Here is a 10,922-nt window from a genome sequence, read left to right on the forward strand (position 1 = left end):
TTCCTGGCGCGATACGCTCGCTCGCACGCCGAAACCATCGGTGAAGGGCGCTGGCGCGGCGCTTCGCAGCCCATGTGAACAGCACAAAGGTTTAACAGGGGGGTGGATGGGAGGCGCCTGGCTTTCCTTGGCGCTGCGCTGCGCGGCGCTTCAGAGCCCGGTGTAAACCCGGCGTCAGTGTACCATAATCTGGATGCCAGATTGGCAGGCTGCAGAAAACATACCAATGAACATCGGCCAATGTTATCGGTGAAAGTCAAGTTTATTACCGATACGCCGATAGCAGTAAACGAGGCGAATATCGGCCGCTACCGATATACGGCCGATACATCGGTGCACCACTAGAGGAAACTACTCCAGCGGGGGGAGGCTAAGCAGGAGCGGGATGGTCTCAGAATTTAGAACTGGAGGCCAGTCACCCCTCTGGAGAATGACATGGAGGCCTCCTATTGGCTTGGCCTCTCTGGAGGCTGGCGAGGACACCGAAGGTCTCGAAAGGTGACTGGCCATCAGAAGATTCAGCTGCAGGTCGTGTAGGTCGCTTAACAGGCAGAATATGCTGAGCTGGAGGTGATCACCTGACATTAAGGATGGACATCAGCCATTGAGATCTGGTAGTGGGTCAGCATGGATTGCTAACTGGTAATCAGGAAGAAATGTCAACATGGATTAGTAGTGGAGGTTTTGTTCTGTAAGAACTTAACCTACCCAGAGGTCCGAGATGCACCATAAATTACCATGGTGATTACAGATTACAAAATAATACAGAGGAAAAGTCATAATTCTAGCAGTCCATTACTTTTATTTATTTGTCAATTACCGCACACTCCCCTTTGCAGGAGTGTGCTTTCTTCTATATTGTACATAATCTTCTCCTTTAGTCATTTGGAGGGGATTTGGGGCATGGTTTGAAGCCATCAGATATCACAATAAAAGGTTGGTTCTCAAATAGTAATTTTTAAATATTAAATGATATCAAAATAGTCTTCCCAAAGCATGAATTTTAGCCTAATGTCTCTTATAAACTGGCAACTGACTGCAGTTGCCTGACACATCCCTGTAAATACGTATGACAATGTGATTACTTTACAGTACAGGGATTCTGCTGATTTTAAATAGTTGGCTGCGCTCACCATTGAGTATTATAGATTATTTAACAATAATAGATTCATTCAAGTTTACCTGATCTGGGCAACCCAGTGTCAGTAGTTTGACCCAGGATATAGGAGTGTGTGTGTGTGTGTGTGTGTGTGTGTGTGTGTGTGTGTGTGCGCGTGTGTGTGCGCGTGTGCGTGCGCGTGTGCGTGTTTATATTTGTGATGGATTACTGACATATTTAACTTGTCAGAATGTCTAAAGTCTCACAACTTCTACAGCATTCAGTCCTGTTTGTCTGAGCAAACAATGAGCCCTCAACTCATAGACTCCTCTTCTCTTGACCCATGACATTCAGTCCATTAAAGGCACAACATTTATTTTTTTTATAAATAACAATAATAGAATAAAGCCGAACACACAACATGCTGTTAAGCAAGGCTCTGTTTTATTAGTGTAAAATTCAAATGTCAGTGGGATTTTGAATGATCATTTCTGGAACAGGACCCAGAATTTATTTTTTCTCTGCGGCTCTCTGTGGGGCCCAAAACAAGTTATTGACCAGGGGCCCCTCAGGAGGTTTATCTGGCCTTGGCTGCTACAACAAATGTAACAGTGTTATTGTTGAAGAGGAGAACATGTGGAAGGCCACTTCTCTATTTGTATGGCACTCATCAAAAACGAAATAAAAAAACTAACAAACCAGTTGGTTGGCGGGTTTTGTTGTTGAGTTGTGCATCTTGGCGGCGATGAACCAACCATATGCAGTGGGCGGGGCTTGTGGTAGCCTGTGTTTCCGGCACACACACAGAAACACGCGCACATGACAGAGAAGCTGTGTTTGGATGCTGCTCCGCTCTCTGCTGACTCTCTACACACACAGGTACATTTCTATTCGCACTGTTACCCACAAGCAGCGACGCGTGTCGTGTTTTGTGCGACGAGGTTTCATCTTAGATTTGCCGTCAGCCTCAGCCGGCGGAGTTACCCTGCTAAGTACTGACAATGCGGCTGTGCTAGCGGCTCGGCTAACGTTTGAGTGCTTAGCAGTATGTTCATCTAGTTTCAGTGCCTCCGTCAAGCTCGGCCTCCTGGAGAAGTGCCGGCCACTGTTCAGCCTCTGGAAGACGAGACGTGTCTCCCCGAGCCCCAGTTATCTGTTCATACCTCGACTCTACAAAAAGTAAGTTGATGCTAATATTTGCTAGGCCACTACTGCCTTAACTCGTGTCAACACTGCAGTGCAATATTCGCTGGTGGTTCCCAAACATCACTACCTGTATGTTGGTAATAACACATGTTGTCTGTCTGTCTGTCTGTCTGTCTGTCTGTCAGTCTGTCAGGTTAAGTAGGTCCTCTGTGGGGACAAAACCTTCAGATATCCACTTTAAAGTCTAAGGACGTTGATCACGACAGGATTTAAATTATAGGAGGATCAGTGACCTTCGTATATATACACTAGGTAATTGCCACTCTAATTTTCAATGAGGTTTAAGTGAAAAGTCGTCCATATGTAATTATGATCATAATAGACTTTATTCATGTATCACCTTTTCAAGTTACAAGGTGCTTTACAAGTTAAAAATGAAAATGGTTGCAAATGAGATTAGAGTAAAAACAAGATTAAATTGAACTTTGTAAGATTACAAAATTTGTAAGATCAGAACTAAGAGAAAGCACACCTATAAAAATATTTAGGAGATTTAAAAGAGGAGTATGCCAGATGGATCTCCTCAGGGAGGTTTTTCCAAAGAATGGCTAGTAGGGCCTTTGCTGATGACCTCTGAAATGCACTTTGGTGCAAGTCAACAACAAGCCTTAGAATCGGAATACAATCTTAAGATCAATTCTAAAATTTACTGGAAGCCAATAAAGAAAATTTAAAAAACAGAGTAATATGCTTGTTTTCCTGGAGACTGAGGAATTTAAGATGCTGACCATGTAATCACAATATTGCCATCCCTGATTTAAGTGCAGTAAAGGACCTTTGCTGCATCTGCACTCTCTCCTCGTTTTACTGTGAGCTCTACTGTTTCCTACAAAATAAAGACAGAAAGTACATCACCGATGTTATATTGTTAGATTTCAGGAAGCTCTTTTCAGTAGCCCTTATAAAAAACATTTACTGTACTTTGTTTGAATTAAAACATTTTTTCTCCCTCTTATCCCAGCTTGGCTCTGATGGCTGAATCCAAACCTGCGTCTGTCCAGGTTGGAGAGAAGAGAGGCTGTCTAGAGAATAAAGAAGACACGCCATCAAAGAAACCCAAAGTAGAGAGTGATCACGAAAATGGAGGTGGTCCCCACCAAGATGAAAAGGAGGAGCCTGAGGGGGAAGGGAAAGATGTTAAAGAGGAGGATGGCGAGACCTTTGCTGATATGATGAAGCATGGCCTCACGGAGTTGGATGTGGGCATCCTGAAGTATGTCAGTGAACATGAGGGCTTCTCAGGCATCCTAAAGGAAAGGTTTGTACTCAAAAGTCAGCAATTTATTTAGCAGAATTTGCCTTGAAAACTATTGTTTGTTTTGTTTAATATAGGATTTCTTGTGGTCTGTTCTCAGATATTCGGATTTTGTGGTGAATGAAATCAGCAAACATGGCAAGATAGTGCATTTAGATGACCTCTCTATCCCTGCAGAGGCTGAGGTAAGGTATTCAATTCAATTTCAATCCCCAGTCTCACTGGTCTTTATTATTAAGACTTCACCAACATGGCCAATCCTTTAAATTGTTCTATTATTTGTTGTTGAACCCAGTCAGAAATGTCTTCAAATAGTCTGCAAGTCTCTTATTTATCATACATTCACATTTGATGACTTGGTGATAAAAAGGTGGTATTTGTGATATTTATACTGTTTGCAAAGATAATGCTTTCTGAAGTTTTGTGTTGTTTCTTCCATTTCAGGAAGTTCAAGAACCTGAGCCGCAGCCAACAGAAACTGACGTACTGACTGAAGAGCAGAAAAAACAGCTTGGAGAGCTGCAGCTCTTCAAGAATAAAGAGGGTAATGTCTTCATTGAGGTGAGTTTACATTCACTGGACCCCAGTATGACATCACTTCAAATTCCATCCAGAGTTTTAGATAACATCTTTACCCTGCTCCTCAACTTTTGTAGGTGATGGATGACACAAAAGAGAAAAGGACACTGGTCCACAAAGCCATCAAGACTCTGTTTCCTGGTCTGGAAACAAAGACAGAGGAGAAGGAAGGACACAAGTTCATTGTAGCATATCACGCTGCTGGGAAGAAAGCACTAGCAGGTACGTGGAGAGGAGACAGAACCAAGTGCTCGTATGAAAATGCCTGGATAGATGTATAACGATCATCAGAGAAATAATTTATTGCATGTCTTTGTTATCTGCTGCAATGCATGTGGTCACAGCTGAATTCGACCAGTAAAATGTAACGCATGCACTTGAGCATGAGCACGATCAACACGCCTGCATGATTCTGCACCAGATCTTAACTCACTGGTTTTTCAACCATTGGTTTTTGGTTATAGATGGACCTTGTTTTTCGGTGGAATGCTCTAACTATGACATGGTTTAGTCAGACAGAAACTTTATAGATCACAAGGAAACCTGCAATATCAGGGTGCTTTGAAAAAAACAAAAACACCATTGTTGCATATACTATCTTAAATACCCTCGCTCCACTCGCAGGCCTGTGCATGAGATCTCACCTCTGACTACTCTTCCCATCGTGTGTAATCATCTCTTTCTTAGTAACATTATTCTATCCTCCTTTTGCTCTTCTCTGGGGGATAGAGGTCAGAACAACTACAGGTAAGAGCCTATTCTCCACACACGGAGTTAGGTGTTGGTAACTAGTCATGGTTAATATACTCTTCATATTGTAAAAAGCTGTTAAAACCTTAATTTGTTTCCATCTTTTATTGCAATATAGTGATTGAACAGAGGTGAGAAAATGGTCTTAATTAAAAGCTGAGGTTTTTGGCACACGGTTGGTTTTTATTGAGGTAAACATGCTCAGAAACATTTAAGGAGAAAATCCTTATGGAGGTCTTCTAACAGATTTTTGTCTGAATTATAACAATTCTCACTTCAGTAAAACTTCTTCTCTGTGTCCATAAAAGCTCCAAGGAAACACTTTTGGCCAAAAAACCGTGGCTGCTTTTGCCACTTTGTCTTATACAAGGAGAATAAAGACACTATGGATGCCATCAATGTGCTTTCAAAGTTCCTCAGGTATGATTGCAGTCCTACAGTCTTGTTGTCCAATTAGCTGTTTGTAGTGAAGAACTGTCATGTGTATAATGATGCATGTCATTCTAGGCTCAGACCCAACATGTTCTCATACATGGGAACCAAGGACAAGAGAGCCATCACTGTGCAGGAGATTGCTGTGCTCAAGTGAGTGTGTGGTTTTGTAAGGGAATCACTCCATTAAGTGGTGGAGGTGTTTCTGCTGTCTTTATGCAGATGATAACTGCATGAGCTTGTTGCTCAGGATCAGTAATGAAGAACATCTTTCCCTCGTGTCCCATCAGGATCACAGCGGAGAGATTGGCTCATCTCAACAAGTGCCTCATGAACCTCAAGCTGGGAAACTTCTGCTACAAAAACCATCCTCTGAAGCTGGGGGAGCTGCAGGGAAATCACTTCACTGTGGTGATCAGGTCACAAGCCAATGTTTCCCATGACTTTTGTTAACCCTGTTCCTTTGATTTGTTGGGATTGCTGGTTCACTGTAAACTGGACTATATCCCACAGAGCTGTAAAATCTTATTCATGAAAAGTTAACTGTTGCTGTTTTTGTATATCAGGAACATCTCAGGAACAGATGAGCAGGTCCGTCAGGCCATGTCATCCCTCAAGCAGACAGGTTTCATCAACTATTATGGCATGCAGCGCTTCGGCACCACGGCTGTTCCTACACAAAACGTTGGCAGGTAAGGTTGTGTGACGTAGAGATACTGGCATGAATTATAACAAAATGGTATATTCAACTGTTGTTTTCTCCTTTTTGTTTGGGGCAGGGCCATTTTGAGAAATGACTGGAATGAGGTAGTTGATTTGATATTGAAGCCCCGTCCCGGAGGTAATAATAAAAAAAAAAAAGAAGAAGAAAGAAATAAGTCTCTTTCCTTACATCTGTAAAGTATTTAACATTTCCCCCATCTTTGCTTTTTTCAGCAGAGAAAGAGTTCCTGGTCCGCTGTAGGGAAGAGTGGGCTAAGTCTCAGGACCCAGAGGCGGCTCTGAAAAAGCTGCCCAACAAACGCTGTGTGGAGGGCCAGCTGCTACGAGGCCTATCTATGTATGGCAAGAAGAACATCGTCACAGCCTTCGGACTGGTTGGTTTTTTGTTCGTAATCCCTTAGTTATGCTGCTATAGGCCAAGCCTGCTGAGCGAAACTCCCATCATGCAGCATAACCAGTCAGACAGAGCTTAGATATGACAGTTACACCCCTCAACCCAATCTTTCTCTGCTCACCCCAACTGGTAGAGGCACGTGGCTGCTGTAGAATACACTGACACTGTGGTCTGCGTGAAACAAGCTGTTTTACTCTAATTATCAGGTACCTGTGTAAAACACTGAATCAACTTTCGCAGGAAGCTGACCTGCGGGAAGTCTTTCTTGCTTACATGCATGTCAATTTAGCAGAACCCCCCCCCCCCCCACAATACACACAGAGACATCAGGTTAGCAGAGGGGGGTGACGAGACTGACCAAATAGGTTACTGCCTGGTAGGAACACTGTAAATTAGCCTGTCCAGGACTTCCTCAGTTGCATTCGAAGACCCTTTGTTTTTGGCACTGTTGGCACTATACAAATATACAAATTTGAATAAATAAACTAAAGTTGGCTGCTACTTGAAGAACATTTGTCTATTTAGTTGAACATCAATACGTTAATATTTGCTTATGTTTAGTTTTTTTTTTACATCCCGCAAGACAATACTCTTCTCTGTCTGATGGCTCCTGTTTGTTTGTTTTTTCTAGATCCCCCGTAACAACCGTCTGATGTACATCCACAGTTACCAGAGCGTGGTGTGGAACACTATGGTGAGCCGCAGAATTGACGCCTTCGGCCTGAGGGCTGTAGAGGGGGACCTGATGCTCAGAGGAAGTAAGTAATTCCTTATTTCCAATGTGTCTACAACAGTTCACGTCACATTTTACATACATTCATGAGCATTGTAATAATCTTCTCATTTAACTTTCAGCAAGACTGCAAATATTAATTTCTGATAACTTGAAACTATCACTTTAGCCAGTTTGTTTCAAGCTAAGGTTAATAATCCTGGAAAAGCTAGGAAGAGAATGCTGCAGATGGATCCCGGACAGGGAGGTTGGTTGGTGACAGGTTCGCCAGCCAACCATTTCATTTGGTCTGACTGAAATTATTAGTCGTGTTTATTTAATTGACTGAGACAAACATCGATCATGTAAAATGCACTCCGCGTCATTCAGTGTCCCTGTAACAGCATTTTTTCAGTCTTGTGATGTGATGAAGAAAATGCTGTGTACTGATTTGTCTCTGATGTGTTCATGAAGCCGCAGCACATGTGCTGTCTGCAGAGGAGGCTGAGAATCACACCATCCATGATATTGTGATGCCTCTACCTGGGTTTGACGTCATTTATCCCACCCACCATGGTAGGAATTGGCTGTGTGCTATTGTTTTTTTTATTTTTTTTGCTTGTGACTTAAAAGTATAACGACTAATTTTGTACATGAAAATGGGCACACACTTAAAGTAGAGCTGGACATTAACCGAAAATGTATTAAAAAAATATAAAATAAGTTCAACATTTTTTCCCAGGACATTAGGGTTAAAGTGATCAGAACAATTGTATTAAATAATTGTTCATTAATGGTTATCAAGGTAAGTGTTTGAATACCGCCCAGCTTGAATGGGTAAAAATATAACAAAGCTGCTGTTGAAAAGCTAAATAAAAGAAATACTCAACAAAATAAACAAAAGAAGGAATATAAATAAAATAGTAAGTAAACATAGTAGAATTATCTCAGACTTACATTTTCCTTTTCATTTATTTTTGTTTTGTGTTTGTCAGTGGGTAAAGGTTACAAAGAGCTGCTCACTGCTGACGGGCTCGACATTGACAACATGAGACACAAAGTGAAGGACTACTCTTTGGCTGGAGCTTACAGACGTATCATTATCAGACCCAGCGAAGTCAGCTGGTAAGGCCTTTCACTGCATGAAATATAAAGTAATAGTACAAAAGCAGTTTATCATGATAACATTCACTGTTACTGTTGTACCAGACCCGTCTACTGTCTAACACTGTTAAAACATCAAGGCTGTCACTAGCCTTAACTCTGCATAGCACAATAAACACATGTGTTGTGATGGGTTTGTGTGTTCGTTGCAGGGAGGTGATTCAGTACGACGACCCCAGAATCTCCCTGGTGCACACTGATTTTGAGAAAATGGAGAACAAACCTGCCCCGGTCTTCAAAACAGGTCAGTTGTATCTTAGTGTTACTGAGTCAATCTGTGGACCAATACCTTGCAGTTAAAAGCATTTCTTGTGGCATTTATTACAATTGTAAATGAGGAAAGAGGGACTCCGCTGAAAAACAACAGAATTTGTAAACTTAGACAATGTATGGAGAGCCGGAGGAGATGGTGGGGCGTGCTCGGTTTGTCTTAACTTGATTGTGAGCGGATTACCTGATCACTACAACCAAGTTTAAACAGCATTTGTATAGGAAAGCTTTTTGATCCATATAAACTGTTGGTTATTATATCCGTGATCACTATAAGTGGTTTCCACTTTATTATTATTACGCGTGTAAATCAGAAAACAGAAAATGTTCTCAGCAGGTTACAGTAAATACAAAAATAATTGTGAAATTAGTTTTTGAACAAAATGAAAAAGTGATCCAACAAATAGTGAACAATAAAGAATATTTTCCCAAGGACCGGTAAAAATATGCCTACACCTAAAGATAATGGGGGAAAATGGTACACAAATTTGCATACTCTCCAATGCCAGATCTGGGATTTGGGGGCTTTATCAGAGGCATTTCAGATGCTGGTATTGGAACATCTTTATTTTTAATAGAAAAACTAAAAGTACCAGCTTTTACAAGGTCTGTCAGTTTTCTAGATCTCAAATAATGTGTAGATTAATTGACGAGAAATTGATCAACAGAAATTGAATTGGCGACTATTCTTATAATCCTTTAAGTAATTTTTAAAGTGAAAATGTGGAACATTTGATGTTAACTGCAGGATACACAACAGCTTTGCAGAATGCACAACAGCTGTATGGAAACCACAACAACATTTCAGAGTACAGAAAAGGATGTGGTTGGACAGAACCGAAGACAGTGGATTTGTTACTGTAAAGTCATGCCTGTGTACATGTCATAATTTGGATCCAGAGATGAATATGTGTGTCTGATAAATAAATGTGTTCATGAAAATATTCCATGAGGGTTTAGTTTATGAAGTATTCACATTACTTTCTCCTATTAAACACAGAAGCCATGCTTCTGATTTAAAGTCAACCACATAGCTCTTTACCAAAACATCTGTCCAGGTCGACACAGCTCTGATAAAATGGTCTTTTTGACGTCTGCTCTCATGAGTCTGATTTTCTTTTAAGCTGTCTTTTAGGGGTCCGTGGGACATTTTAATGTTATGAAATCTTGAGAGCATATTGAATTACATCATACGAATGTCCTTTATTAAAATATGCCCTTAGAATTTCAAACTCTTCTTCAATTCTTTCAAATTCAGTTCACATTTCATATAAGGAGTAAACAGGTCCTCTCCTCCTCACAAACGAGGCAGGGTTTATACAATATCATTGCTACTTTTGCCAACTGAGACTTGCAGTACATAAGAACTGTTATTAATATTGAACAGTCGTCCGGGAATAAGGATTTGTCCAACCGCAAACAAAAAGCATTTCTGTAATCTAAAATGTTGTTTTGTGAATTGTTGTTTTTTCCTAAATGTTTTCTGAAATTCACGTTTGTAGCTCGAGTTGTCTGATATTGTACTCTCTCTACATCGCCTAATACGGTATTACTTTCCTTTACCCACCAGAGGGGAAGCACCGGGCTCTGCGGATGGAGTTCTCTCTGCCTCCTTCAACCTATGCCACAATGGCAATCCGGGAGGTTCTCAAGTTGGACACAAGCATCAAAAAACAGACGCAGCTCAACACAACCTGGTTCAACTGAGACCAAAACACACTCTGACATAAAGCAGACTGCTTCTGGCTGCAAAGCACCTGTCTACTGTGGCTACTTTAAGTGTAGTGTGTGTGTATGAGCAAGTGATCGGGTTCTACATGAATCTATGTATCTTTGTAGAGCAACAAATACTATTATTCAACCTTTTTTTTAAATAATGTTTTTACTTGCTCTAAAATATTTTCTGTGCTGCAATGATTGAGAATAATTTGACAATGATTTAATAACCCTTGTGATTTCAGGGTGCTCTCACATAGGGACTCTTGCTGCACAGGGTGATCTGAGCTTTGTATAGAAATCAGAATTTTTTATTTTAAACTCAATGAAAAAGCTTGAAGATAGAAATTAAAATCATTTAAATGTTGAGTTTACCATGTGTAGTCATTGTTTATGTGGGGCTTTGATTGGTTGAATTTTTTACTCCATACCGAGAGAGCATGGTGTGTCTCCCCCATTTTTGACCATTAATATGACGCAAACCCTGTCTCCCTCTACTGGCCATAAGAAACAAGTGTCTTCCCAGTGGATGATCTGATATGTATTTTGAGTTCTTTAACAGTCTGCTGCTGGTCAAAATGGGAACTCGGGAGGTGACCAGCACCTGCACTCTCAAACCAAA

The 10,922-nt window shown here is 41.0% G+C and overlaps 1 protein-coding gene across 4 annotated transcripts; it reads left to right on the forward strand.

The window, feature by feature from the left end:
* The first annotated feature begins 1,868 nt into the window (after window positions 1–1,868).
* Window positions 1,869–10,669, forward strand: pus7 (pseudouridine synthase 7). Of its 4 annotated transcripts, none has more exons than XM_034601174.1 (18): window positions 1,869–1,978; window positions 2,165–2,278; window positions 3,267–3,563; window positions 3,661–3,745; window positions 4,005–4,121; window positions 4,217–4,361; window positions 4,869–4,886; window positions 5,198–5,309; window positions 5,397–5,474; window positions 5,612–5,740; window positions 5,888–6,013; window positions 6,101–6,162; window positions 6,258–6,418; window positions 7,070–7,196; window positions 7,625–7,726; window positions 8,146–8,275; window positions 8,467–8,558; window positions 10,155–10,669. In XM_034601174.1, the coding sequence occupies exons 1-18, from the start codon at window positions 1,941–1,943 to the stop codon at window positions 10,289–10,291; spliced, it is 2,070 nt and encodes a 689-aa protein (XP_034457065.1). In that variant the 5' UTR covers window positions 1,869–1,940; the 3' UTR covers window positions 10,292–10,669. The 4 variants fall into 4 exon arrangements, with proteins under 4 accessions (XP_034457065.1, XP_034457067.1, XP_034457066.1 ...); XM_034601176.1 differs by having other exon boundaries at window positions 3,307–3,563; XM_034601177.1 differs by having other exon boundaries at window positions 1,902–1,978; window positions 2,146–2,278.
* The last annotated feature ends 253 nt before the right edge of the window (window positions 10,670–10,922 follow it).

The sequence above is a fragment of the Hippoglossus hippoglossus genome, chromosome 11, assembly GCF_009819705.1.
Source record: "Hippoglossus hippoglossus isolate fHipHip1 chromosome 11, fHipHip1.pri, whole genome shotgun sequence".
Classification (NCBI taxonomy): Eukaryota; Metazoa; Chordata; class Actinopteri; order Pleuronectiformes; family Pleuronectidae; genus Hippoglossus; species Hippoglossus hippoglossus.

Coding starts and splice junctions, on each gene's coding strand:
- pus7 (XM_034601174.1), top strand. CDS start 1,941: ATGCTGCTCCGCTCTCTGCTGACTCTCTACACACACAG. Junction 6,014..6,100: donor CCTACACAAAACGTTGGCAG/GTAAGGTTGTGT, acceptor TGTTTGGGGCAG/GGCCATTTTGAGAAATGACT. Junction 8,276..8,466: donor AGACCCAGCGAAGTCAGCTG/GTAAGGCCTTTC, acceptor TGTTCGTTGCAG/GGAGGTGATTCAGTACGACG.